General features: G+C 55.2%; 1 protein-coding gene across 2 annotated transcripts in view; it reads left to right on the top strand.

Annotated features, from left to right (window-relative positions):
- The first annotated feature begins 5,391 nt into the window (after positions 1–5,391).
- The window catches only part of ETF1 (eukaryotic translation termination factor 1), a 28,434-nt gene continuing 20,748 nt past the window's right edge, over positions 5,392–13,077 (top strand). The window contains exon 1 of one of the 2 annotated variants that reach the window (XM_055718604.1): positions 5,392–5,489. Coding sequence is in view for 1 of the 2 variants with exons in the window: in XM_055718603.1 (XP_055574578.1) it covers positions 5,645–5,730 (86 nt within the window). In the remaining variant the exon portion in view is untranslated. Of the gene's footprint in view, positions 5,490–5,590; positions 5,731–13,077 lie in introns of those variants that run through there. The other variant, XM_055718603.1, reaches the window with a different exon arrangement.

Genomic DNA, 13,077 nt, shown 5'->3' on the forward strand with positions numbered 1-13,077 from the left:
TCCTGGCCTTTGATGGAGAACGTGAGCATGTTGACGGCCTGTGAGAGCTCCTGGGGGCGAACGGCCAGCCAGCTGTAGTGAGAGCAGCTTTCTGGAATTTGTGCTTCTGTCACATGTAGAAAGAAGGTACCTGGTGTCAGACCAGCGTCCATCACTTCTAGGAGTACCACTGCTGCACTCGCACAACCTGCAAGTCCTGCTGCAATCCGCAGTAGCGGTGGGACTTCACCTTCAGGCACTTTGTGCGTGGTCTCAGCCTTCTGAGACAGGCTGTAGATGCAGAGCAGCAGTTGCCTGCTGCTGCTTCCAACAACCGTGTCTTCCAGGGAACTGCACTCTCCTTGCCACGATGAATTTTATCTGTTTCTCCTCTTTCCCTTCTGTTTGTGTAATGGACTGGAAAGAAAATGCAACGTCTAGGGCTGCTTTGTCCTGACGGCTCAGGAATTTAGGAGGGAGGAAAGGATTCTTCCTAGGCAGTTTCCTAAATAGAAGCTATTAGGGAGGCTACAAGCCCTGGTTCATCAACTTTTCCTTAAGTTGGGGATAGAAGGGACCAAGAGCATCTGCTTCAGCCACGGAGCTCTTCCCCAGCAGTCCTGGCAAGGACTGGAAGCAGCTTCCACTTCAGAGTACATCAGCCTAGACTGGGGAAGCGGACAGAGGGGCGGGAAGAAACTTTAGAGGGTGGTCAAGCTGTGCAGCGAGAGGAAGCTTGAAGCATTTTGACCTGGGTGTAAAGTCAAATTTTTTCATTTTAATAAATGAGGAAGGGGCCTGGTGCAGCTGTAGGAGCAGGTAAGAGGTAATGCCTTAGGAGCCTGGAGCATGCTTGGTGTGCCGCGGTGGGGTAGGCAGGCATGCAGGGGGGTCTTAACAGAAACTCGGGGTGTTAAGCAGCCTTACTTCTGGTGGACTGAGGGCTTCCAACCCAAATTTTAGTGCTTTTCTTTCAGCAGGAGCGTTGGTGGGATCTCAGGATCCAAACTCTGGTTGCTACGGGGAGGGTGGTGTAACAGCATGCCAGCCTGTGCAGCTTTCATCTGGCTGGTTCTTCCACAAGCAGCCAAGTGACATGAACAGACTGGTTGTGTGTGGGTCTGTGTCCTGGTTGGTTATGTTTTTTTTAAGTGGCAGGGCTTTATTTGTCACAGGCAGGTAATGGCAGGCCGAGGTGTACGGAGATGCTGTGGCTAGTGTGGTTCCTGGAAGTTCTGAGGAACACGTGGCTAAGGACATGCACGTTCACAGCAGCTGCTGCTCCCAAGAACTGTTTGTGCCATCTGGGTGTGTTTTCTGTGCAAAGCTGTGTGCTTCGTTCTGTCACAGCATAACCCTACTGCTCTCTGTATGTGAGTTTGGTAATGGCAGGGAGCATTTGGCTGGGCATCTCCTGGGAATAATTTCCTTTACAAAACTTGCTTGTAGAGGTGACTTCTGTCCTGAATTTCCCTCTGCTGCTGCTCCTGTCAAAAGTGGTCCCCTGTATGAAATGAGTTTGAACAAGAGAAGGAATTTCCCAGCAAAGCAAGCTGGGTATTTCAGGTGCTGAAAGGAAATGTCCTTAAGTGAAACACTGGAAATCATCCTCTGTGGAAGCTTTTCCTGTCCCTGAAACCACAGCCAGATGTTCTGCAGCAGAGCCGGGGCAGCCTAGGACAGCGCTGCTGCGCGTGGGGGCTGCTGCTCGCGTGCTCTTGCCTCTGTTCTGGGCTCGCTGTGCCGTCAGGGCCAAGGCGATGGATCATCATCTCGCAGCCTCCAGGGTCCTGAATCATTGATCAGGGTTGGCCTTTGCTTCTTCAATGAATTATTTTCCCTGTCACGGTTTAAATACATCTTTCATAGATGTTCTTTATTTTTTAATGCACTGTTCTTAGCTCCTCCTTTATAAGCTAAATTATTGAACTGGGGAGGGAGAAGTGAAATCAGGTGATGTGTGTCATGCTGAAAACAGTTTCTTGCTGTGAAAAACTGCCAGGAAGGCAGGAGATGCAGCAGCTGGGCTGTTGTGTTGTGAAAAGGAGTGACTCCTGTCCAGCAGAGTTAGCTGCTGCCGTCCCACCGCTAGGAAGGTATCTGTCAGCACCTGGAGAAAGGAGGTTTTGGGGTTCATTGCCTGCTGTCACTGTCCTTGTAGGCTGATACTCATTTAGGAAGCCTGTAGCCCCAGCAGTGCAGTAGCTCTGGAATAAATTGCTGGTCTGTAGGATAGTAATTAAGAAGTTTTGCACATGTTCTTTGGGGGAAAAAGGTGACCAAGCCATGTTTGTGCTGCGTGCTTCCACCTGTATGCGTCCTCTCGCCATGTCCTCTGCAGATGGGAGCAGGTCTGTGCAAGTCGCGGCCTCCCTGGGCTCTGGAAGTCAGGCTTCCTCAAACCCACAACATTCCTTAACACAAACAGGACTGGGATAGTAGATTCCAGCATCACTGCTCCTGCCTGACTGTAATGGGGGAGGGAAGGCCGACATGTCAGTCGGGTGCAGGGTATCTGCAATGGCTTCTTTTCCTTTCCTGAAAGCGTTTTCCCCCAGCCCAGAGCACTGCAGCATGCCATGTTAGGGGAGCGTGGCTGGTGAGGACTGGGACCTACTGGGCTTCCTGGGGGATCGCAGCACTGCACAGGAGGAAAGTGAGATGGAGCCTCTCCCCATCCTCCGCCAGACAGTGGCTGTCAGTGCACTGCGAAGGCACGGCTCCTTTTTAAAACCCCTCTCCAAGTAGCACGGCAGCGTATTGAAGAAGTTCTCTCCAATTCAGTGGCTGTGTCCCCGTCGCTGCTCTCGGCTCCCTCCTCATTCCCACGGAGCTGTGCCGGCTGTTGGAGACAGGCGCTGCTCGGCATCTGTGTCAGCCAGCCAGCGGGAGAGCTGCGGGGGGAACTGATGGCAGCATCTGTCGCATCGGGAAGGCTGGAGCAGAAAGTGCCATGGCAAAGTGGGTGCGTCGCACTGGGAGACAGTAACTGGGATGCTTAGCAGGTGCTTTCTGGAGTCCAGTCCCTGGGTTGAATTGGAAGGGCAGGATTGCCAGGGAAGCACGGGGTGACTTGTGTGTACGCTGTCCCTGTCCTATCAGGCACATAAACTTCCATCTCAGCAGATCATCTCCTAAAGCCTGGCATAATCCAGTGTCTTACTGTACCGAGGAGGATTATAAAGGGCTGTGTGGGACCAGATGCATGTGGAAAAAATATCTAAGTGTTGAAATTGGTATTTGCTCAGCCTCAGGAAAACAGAACTTTAAATCCAACCAGGTAGTTCAGAAATTCACGGCATCTCCCTGGCATGACCCTGTTGATAGAAAAAAGCAGCTTCAGGCTGAGTCCCAGACCAGTCTCTGCTCAGGTGACCGTGCTGCCCAGCTGTGCCCAGCTCCCAGCAGGGCTTCACTGCTGCCTTACTGGGGCGTGCTGGGCCGGGGAGCCAAGAGGCAGTGCAGGAGGGAGAGGAGTCTGCAGTGGGCTTGGGGGGCAGGGCACAGCTTGGAGGCCAGGCTGCCCTGGGCAGGGCAGTGGTGACAAGGCTGACGGCAAACACCAGGGCTGGTATGTCCCAGGGAGGCAGACTGGGGCTGGAGGGACACCTCGTCCATGAACCCCCACAGCATCCAGCTGGTGCCTGCACAACATCACCAGGAGAGCATCACCTCGGGGGTGGGGCGGGAGGGGGCAACCTCACTGCTACCGCTTCATAAAAGAAAAAAGTAAATGGCTTCAGCATCGTTTCATGCCCCGGTCCCAGCCAGTCCTGCTTCAGGCACTGCCAGAGGCAGAACCAGCAGGCACTCCCCAGGCCATGGCGCTCCCAGCCCCGCTGCCTGGCGCCTTTGGGGCCAAAAAAGCCGGTTGTGGCCTTCAATACGCTGCCGTGCTACTTGGAGAGGGGTTTTAAAAAGGAGCCGTGCCTTCGCAGTGCACTGACAGCCACTGTCTGGCGAAGGATGGGGAGAGGCTCCATCTCACTTTCCTCCTGTGCAGTGCTGCGATCCCCCAGGAAGCCCAGTAGGTCCCAGTTCTCACCAGGCCCGGGCGGGGAGGCTGGGGCTGTGTTTGCTGTTTATCTGCAGTTCTTGAACCCGTGCTCAGACACGCAGAGGTGGGTCGCCCCCCACTGCCCCGCTGTCCTGCCGAGTGGCAGCACCAAGGGGGGGCCTGCCAGCCTGTCACCCCGGAGCGGGGCTGCCGGGCCAAACCCCCTCAAATGGTGCGTTAATAGGAGAGGCCCCAGCCCCGGGGTGCTGCAGGGGCACACGGGGAGCCCTGCTGCCCCAGCCAAGCCACTGCTGTGCCGGGCACGGGCTGGCGTGAGCCCCCCCCGCTCGCCCGGGCCCCGGGGGGCGCTGCAGGAGGTTGCCCCCCGCCGAGCCAAGCTGCGGCCCTACAGGGCACGGGGCCCCCACCCGCCGGGCAGCCCGGTGCTGGCTTATCTCCCCGGTGCAGGACAGGGCCGCAGGGGCACCACCCCCCCGCCAGCCGGGTCCCCTCCACCCCGCGCCCCAGGTCTCTGGCCGCCCCTGAACCCGGCCGCTCTCGCTGCCCGCCTCGGGACGTGGGGACCCGGAGCAGCGCCCCGAGCACAGGCTGAGGCCTCTGCAGACAAGGCCGGCAGGAAGGTGACTTTTCCAGGGAAAGGATAACCCTGCGGCTCCGTAAGTGCACCCTCGCCCCCCGCCCAGCTCGGCTCCCCCCGGCGTGACCCGGACGGGCCGGGGGGGCCTCGGTGGCTCCGAGAACGCCCCGGCCGTGCTGAGGGGCGGCGGCCGCCCGGGGACCGGAGATCCCGCCCGTGAGGGCCCGTCTGGCGCTGCTGGGAGCGGCTGGCCCGGGGGCACAGGTTCCGCTGCCCGCCCCGGCGGGCTGCCGGGGGCACAGCGGGTGGCATGGGCTGTAACAGAGGTGGCCCGCTGCCCGGGGGGGCGCACAGGCGGTCTGGAGGGTGACACCGCCCGGTAGGTGGGTGTGACACAGACGCCAACCGCAGGGCCCGGGGAAGGGGGGGGATGGTCCGGCGGGGGGGGGGGGGGGGGGGGGGGGCGGGCCCTGAGACGCTGCGGGCAGCCAGGGCCGCCGCAAACCCTGCCCCGGGCCACGCCGCGGCCGCGGGCCCTTTAAGCGCGCCCGGGCTCTGCCTCGCAGCTCTCGCGAGATCCGCCGTGCCGCCCCGCCCCGGCCCCGCCGAGCGCCGCGGCCGGGCCGGGGCGGGCCGCGGACTACGCGACCCATAGCGCCCCGCGCGGAGCGGCGGCCAATAGCGGCGTGGAAAGAGGGCGGTGAGGGGCCGTCAGCCGGCCTATGGTGTGGCGCTCCGCTCCCGCGCGGGCGGGGCGGACGGCCGCCCCCCGCCCCGGTCCCCCGGAAGTGATGTCACAGGCCCCATGTGAGCCGATTGCAACACATGCAGCGCGGAGAGGGGGAGCGCGAGCAGCCGGTGTCCGACGTCAGCGCCGCCGCCAGCCGCGCGCCGCCGGGGGGGACCGGGCCTGAGGTGAGGGAGCGGCGGGCGGGCGGCGGCGGCGGCGGGGCCGGGCCGGGCCGGGCCGCGCCGGGGCGGGGGTTTAACCGCTGTGTCTGTGCCGCCGGCCCGCCGCAGGCCGCCGCAGCCGCAGCAGGAGGAGGAGGAGGAGGAGGAGGAGGGAGAAGATGGCGGACGATCCCAGCGCTGCCGACCGCAACGTGGAGATCTGGAAGATCAAGAAGCTCATCAAGAGCCTGGAGGCGGCCCGCGGGTGAGCGGCGGGGCCTGCGCCGCCTCAGGGGCGGCCGCGGCGGGAGGGCGGGCCGGTGGGCAGCGGGGCCGGCCGCCCCGGGGGTGTTGGGGCGGGGAGGGGAGTCCCGGCCGGAGCGGGGGCCCTGCCGCCCGGGCCCGGGCCTGCCGCCGCGGGGGCGGAGGGAGGCGAGGCGAGGCGCAGCCCCGTCCCGGCGGCCCCGTCCCCGGTGCCCTTTTGTCTGGCCGCGTGGTGAGGCGGAGGGTCCCTGTGGCCACCTGGGGCCCGGGGCTGGCGGAGCAAAGTGGGGCTGGGGTCCTGCGGGGAGGGCCGCGTCCCCCCCAGGGGCACCGGGAAGTCTCCGGCGCGGAAAGGAAGCGTGGCCGTGCGGGAGCGGGACAGCGCCCGCCGCTGAGCTGCCCGCTGGCCTCGGCCCGGTGGCGGCCCGGCAGCCGCTGCCCCCCGCCCCCGCAGCGGGTGAGCTGCCCCCGGCCGCCGCTGCGGGGGTGTCACAGGTGTGTGCCCCCGGCCCCGCGCTGGCTGCCGAGCTCCACGTGGGCCCGGCCTGGCCGTGCCCCCGGCCGCCCCGTGCCAGCTGGCACCGGGGAGCGGCGGATTCCAGCGGGAGTAGACTGCTCCGCTGCCCCCCGTGCAGGCTTGGGCCCCTCCCAAGGGACCAGCTGGCCCGGGGAAGGCAGCAGGGTGAGGGCAGGGAGGCAGGGGCCGAGGCAGCCCTTCCTGCTTTACTTCTCATATTGACACCTATTTGCTCTTTCTCACCCCTTCACCTTCCAGCGAAAGCGCTCTGCCCCATTTCCCTGAAAGCACGCTCTTCCGGAGCTTGGATAGTGTTCCCTTTAAAGTCTCTAATCCTGCTTATATCAGCCTTGCACTTTGATTTCTTTTTTTCCCCACTAGAAGTTAGACTTCTGGATGTTCTTACAGCCAACAGTGACATGGTGCCTGTTTCCATGGCTAACTCAGCAGCTGCTTGTTGTACTGGTCAGGAACCCACTCTGGCTTGAGTAACAGAAAGAGCTACAGGTTCTAGAGCTGTGAAATAGCGAAGAAGGTGTGTGTCTCGGTGTGCAATGCAATAAAATAAAAATGAAGGGTGACTCCTTAGCTACCCTTGCGGCTCCAGTTTCCATAGGTTCATCTGAACCACTGTTACTCTAGCTGGGGCACCGCTGGCACCATTCTGTGTCCACCCAAAAGGCAGGTTGCCTTTGGACAGCTCGCGTAAGCAGAGCTGCCATCTTGTTCTTTCTTTAGTGCTCGTGCTTGTTCTTGTGTGTAGAGTAGGCCAGGGGAATCGTTCAGCTGAAAAGTAACCCAGGCAGGATGGCAATGAGGAGGAGAACACAAGCCACAGGTCTCCCTAAATTTTTTTTAAAATCTGATTTATAATGTTGCTGGGCAAGGGATGAGGTTGTGGGAAAACAAAGTGGGGAGCCAGGGTTGTCCTTCCCTGCAGCAGAGTGGACTTTGACTGCCAAAGCTGATCATTTGGCTGTGCCTTCGCACAGCCTTGACAGCATGTGTTGTACTTATGGGGAGGTCCCAGCAAGCATGGGAGCGCGTAAATGACTTCTGCTGTGAAGCTGAAAGGGCTTTGGGAGCTACAGGCACCCATTGCAGCTTGTAAAAACAGCTATTGGTCTCTGCAACAGAGCCAAGGGAGGCTGGGGTGTGTTTTGGAAATGTACAGTTAGCATTTTGGCGCTCTCTGATTCAAAATGTGGTAGCGTAAGCATGTCTACCTTTAGCGGCAGCAGCTCTTATGTTGCTTGGAACAGATGAATGTTGTAGAGGACAAGATTAAAACTGGTATTGGAGAGCTCCTGGGGGAGCTGAGGCTGAAGGGCTAGCTTGGAGCGGGTGGCTGTTAGGGGTAACAGCTTCCTGGGGCCACAGCCCAACTGTCTTCCCTCTTTTCCCTATCGGTGATCCCTGGCACATCTCTACTTTGTGGTAAAGGTGCTGCAAGCGCAAGAAAGTGCTTGTAGGAGGTTTAGTTGAGCCCTCTGGATCCAGCATCTCTCCTAGTTGTCGTGATACTGCTGTTCCTTAATACGTGTGCTAGCTGCTTAAACCGCCACCTGACGAAGGCCGCTGATGCTAGCAATCCTTCAGTAAGCAAGCTTATGCTGGTTATGTGTAAATGTGTGTTGTGCTTCCATGGAGTCCTAGCTAAAACTATCCTACTGAGTTTGGGCCTAGTAAGGGGAAGAGATGCTACAGCTTTTGCCACCAGAAGCTTTCGGCTTCAGGCACAAGAGGTGTGAGGCAGTGAAACAGGCTTTTCCGGCCTTTGGGAGAGTCACTTCCTCTTCCTGTGAAGTAGGAAGACCTGTTCTGGGGTGGGTTAGGGGGCAAAGCCTTTAAATAGGGTGATGTAGAGAGCTAGGGACTCCTTGGCGTCTCCACCTTCCCTTACTCATATACTCCTAACAGTGACCCAGCAGCAGTGTCCCAGTTTCATGTGCTGGTTGTTCCTGCAGTGGATCAAAGGGACGGGAAACAGAGGAAGCTGGAGCTAGGCGTTCGATTCATATGTGGTGGTTGGGGCACTTCTGCTGTTACCCAGCTATTTTGGTAAAATCTCAATGAAATCTGCAGAATGTTATCAAAATGTTAAGCAAGCAGGAGAGCAAGGAAGTTCTTTTATCGTGTCTGGGATAGGTGAGGTAAGTGGCAGTATTTGCTCAGAAAACCGAGGGAGAAGGATCACAGCTTCAGCTTCACCAGAAGGTGATGGGTTAGAGGCCAGCGAGGGTAAGGCTGCTTCTGAAACTTTAAGGTAACATTCTAGCAAGAAAGTCCTGTGTTATTTTTCCGGCCTTGCTTAGGGAAGCTGGCTTTCTCACTCATCTGGGAAATAAAAAAAATGCAACCTAATTATTGAAACTCTCAAACCCACCTCAAAACCCTGTGTTTGCTGGCAGGGAGTAGAAGGAGCTTTTGTCAGTATCTTGCTGCTTAAAGCCGAAGTGTCTGTTATCTCCTCCTAGCTCTTCCAAAGTTGAGTTGCAAACTGTCTGATACTGTACAAAGCGAATGAGTTGGTCTTTCTGATTTAGTGAGAAAGGAAGGGGGGGGGGGGGGTATGTGGTATCTGCAGAGTATGTATGTATGAGAGCAAATGGGGCATGAGTTCTGCACTACAGGCAATTAACCTTTCTAGCCAGAAGAAGATGAGGGTAAAAGGCTGCTGGTGAGCCAGCCCTTGTGAGAAGTCTAGCCTTGTCATTCATCTCTGGTAGCTTGGAGTGCTCAGACTTTCATCAAGCCTTTCTGCTTCTCCCTTACAAAGCGATTCTGCTTCCAGGCCACCGTTAGTTTTTGTAAAAGAGAGACTTGGTGCTAGACTGTGCCCCCTAGAAGTTGCAGCCATGTCTTTTGATGTGGATGTTGCAGCAGCTCAAGTACAAGTGGTATGAGCCACTATGTTTTTCCCTTGTCCTCTCTCTTGGGGCTTTTCTGCTGTTGCTTCGTCCAGTTTTCCAGTGTCAGTGTTAAACTGACAATCACTCTTTGTTCCTTTGGTCTTTGCAGTTCTGAATAGTTAGCAGGGCTATGGTCAGTTTTTTCTGCTAATCTAAGCTGTAAATGCTTGGCAAAATTGAGTATCAGCAACCACTAGCAGTCTCCTTGCAGGCTTAGGCCTGAGATGTCACATCTCAATCACATTTGGAAAACTTCTGAAAGTCTTGGATACAAGGGTTTTCGTCCTGCAAACAGCTTTGCTCGGAAACTATTTACCAATACCTCTCACCTCCACTGCCAGATGGACTTTCTGACCCTGAGAGCACAGCAAGTGCTGATGCAGGGTGTGGAGCTGCATTAATAATGGTCAAACCTTCATGAACCTGCTCCCTTGAGACATCATCTCTCCTGCCTTGGACTTGCTCTTTCAGAGCAGTACCCCTTATTAGTTATTTTACTGAAACAGGCAAAGAGAATGATGTCTTTGAGGGCTCTGTCTGCAAGGACAACTAAGGCTGACAAATAGTGTGTTGAAGAACTTTTTTTTTTTTTTTTTTCAAACTAAGTATTTGGAAGGTAGGGGGGAACAGGGCATATGCAGGCTTCTCAGCAAATGCAGAAACTAAGTCTTAACAAGTAACTTACTCTGGTTGTGACTGGAAGAAATGTATCAAAGCAGGAGAATGGAGAAACGGCAGGAGAAGGGAAGTCTTGGTGTCTCCGGAGCCATGGGAAAGCAAAGCAGTGCAGTTTCCTGCTAGGGTTTGGATTCTGCCAAGTTGAGACCTCAATCTGCTATATGGGAGAAACCAAACGTGTCACCGGGAAGGACAGAGGCCTGAAAATATGTGGGAATTCCTGTGAAGCGAAACGTATACTAGTTCTTCTTGAAGGGTAGAAGAGCTGACCTGTTGCTTGGACATAAATGATTTGCCCAGCTTGTGTTGCAGAAAGCATCATTTGGAACAGGGTTCTCCTGCAGTTCATCTGGAGCCTTGCTGGTCCTGGCAGAAGAGCCCAACTTTAGAATTAGCCTCAAACTGCTACTCTTTCCCAGCCTGGTGCGACAGGGATGGGAGGCCACTTGCGTGAAGGTGGGTGGTAGGCTGTGCATCTCCACACCTTGTTCTGGGGTCTCCTGGGATGATGCCACTTTGGTGACCAGGCAAGTTGGCAAGGCTGAGACCTGTTGGACAACCTGGTGGTTCTGGAGAGCAAGAAGGTCTTGTCCTGTTCTGCTGTTAGGATGGTGGCCTTTCCAAAAGGGACCTGAAAGCCCACCTTGTGAGTCGACACTACAGCTGTGAATGCTGCGGCAGCGCTAGCTGCTGGGATGCACTTAGGGAATAACTGTGGTCAGTCACAAGCAGATGTCATGTGCAGGTTTGCCTTATTCCTGATTCATCTTGAACAAAGTGCTGGGAAGCTGGCGGTGCGGGGTTGTACTGTGCTGCGTCTGTGAGCTGTATTTCTCTCCTGAATTAGGCAGTGCAAGTAGTCACTGGGAGCATCTGCAGCACTTGACTGTAGATGGCTTTTCTACTGATAGCAGGCACTGTACAGCTTCGTTGTGCTGAAGTTGCAACTGTGCTGGAGTAACTGTTGAACAGTTGAATGTGCTGGAATAGTTGATTCTTTATTCTGGTGTGAATTCTGCTGCTGCACCATATACGCCTGTAAGATACAGTACACCATATATAGTGGTGTACTGTGTCTTACTCGAGCGTAACAATACCACCGTGTCTAGGCAAGCACCAGTATAGCTATCTTGTCTTTAAATGATGTCATACATCAGGAGGAGGATTTGGTGTGGCCTTTCATCACTTTGATTTCTGGATATGCTGCCAGAGATGTGTTGGTTCAGAGGCTCCCTGCCCTGCTCCCAGGCTGGCAGCAGATCTCTTTCCCTACTTTCTTTATCGGGGTCTGTCACTGTGGCCGTGCTTCTGATCTGGGCTCTGGGAAACAGTTTAACCGTTGATACAGGATCTGTTTCTGCAGAACCGAAGGTTTCACCTTAGGACATGGACTATGATGGAGACCTTGAACCGGGCCTGGGTGAGCTGGTCGATCTGTGAAGGGCAGTGCTGTGGCAAGGTACTACTTGGCTTTCCAACTTGTGCTGTGTTAATTGGGTTGCAGGGCTGACATGTCGTGCTAGTGCCAGTCATGGGATAGCCCTGAGGATCTTTTTCCAGCAAGCTGCTGTCTCCAGTGGACCTACCTTTGCTAAAAGTCTTTTGCTTCGCCTGGAATCTGGGCTGGGCCAGCCTTGGGGTAAATAGCTTGTCTTTTACTCTGTGGGGAATGAGAGGCAGATGAGTGGGGCAAGGACTGGAACAGTAGCATCTGCGGGGTGGCACGTGGAATGTTACTGACAAGGAATTCTGTGCTTTGGCTTTATGATCTGTCATTAAAGTGTGGAGTGTTCAGGGAAGAGGTTACGATTTCAGTTCTTACCTAAACCAAATTGCTTCCTCGAAGTAGTGCTTTCTTAGCCCCCTTGTTTTAAGGGTAATTTCTAAAGGAGGTCCATTTCTGTTACAGAGGCAAAGGCTATAATATTAGTACTGCCTTTTGCTTCTGGTAGTGTGAGGAGGAGGAGATGCTGGGAGAGAGGCTGGAATAGAAATAGTAGTCCAGGGCAGAAGTGGTGTCTGAGGGCTCTGTGGCAGGTAATCACATAGGATGTACTGCAGCTGCTTACCTGCTGCTTTCCTGCGCTGACTGTTTGAGTCTCTTCAGGCTGCCAGCCTCCATAGTGCTGGGTTAGAAGCTGAATACTGAGTTCATGTGAGTGGGGCTGATCAGACCTCTCCGGACTAAGGCAGTGTTTAAGAGTTTGTCTTTCAGTGCTGTCAAGGGTGGGTGGTGTGAGAAAGCTGCCCTCTCTCTGCGCCAGGTGAGAAGACAGCCAAAGCCGGGGGAGAACATCCAAAGGGTTGTTGACATCCTGCTGGTTGCCTGTGTCTAATTCTTGTAAAACATTTCCTGGGCTTTCTCATCTGCCTGCTCTACCTGTTCCTTTTGAATTATAGCAACAATTAGGAAGTGCTGTTTTGAGAGTACACACTAGCAAGTGGCAGAAAATGACCTGATCTGGGAGAGTGGTTACATGTCAGACAGGAACTCTAGTAAGTGGTTTATAGCCCTTGGTAGTTCAGCAGCCTGATACCCGCTTTCACAACTGTGTGAATCATTAGTGAACAGTGTGATTCATACACAGATCATCATTCACATAGAGCTAATGAATGAGCCCCTGACTGCTGAAGATAAATGACGTGGTGGAAGACAGGAATGAGCATTTCAAAAGAGGACAGACTTTTTTGGCTTTGTGGCAATTGGATTTCTTTTTTGCCCCTGTTAGCTACCGATTCCCACGTAGCTCTGAGGCATTAACATCTTAACAAGCAAATCTGGATTTGTTGGTTCAGTCCCTCAGTGTACATCTTGTACCCAACTGGCCCATTAGCATAATGCAACAAGTCTTTTAAACTTGGAGCATTAATAATTGGAGAGGGAGGAGGGAGAGCAGGGGAGCTGTCGCAAAACTAAGCCGGTGAGTCACAAATGTCTGAAGTGCAGAAATGTCTGTTCCACTTACCAGTAATTGGGCATCCGGGCTTTCTGCATGAGGTCAGATGCAGCCAATAAGGCCTGTTCAAAACATGCCTTCACAATTATGTTTTGTGATGTGTTGCCTTTGATCCAAGGATTTCGGAGTGGCATTAATTCACCTTCCCTGTGGGGTGTGCTGTGTCCACTGGTGCTGATTCACTGCTCTTCAGCAACAGGGGATGAAGTCAGCCAGGATCTGCTCCTGGAGCTGCGGAACTGAGTTGGGATCTGGGTGCTGGTGTTGCCTGAGCAGCAGCCGCA

This window comes from Falco cherrug, chromosome 8 (assembly GCF_023634085.1).
Source record: "Falco cherrug isolate bFalChe1 chromosome 8, bFalChe1.pri, whole genome shotgun sequence".
In the NCBI taxonomy this organism is placed as follows: domain Eukaryota; kingdom Metazoa; phylum Chordata; class Aves; order Falconiformes; family Falconidae; genus Falco; species Falco cherrug.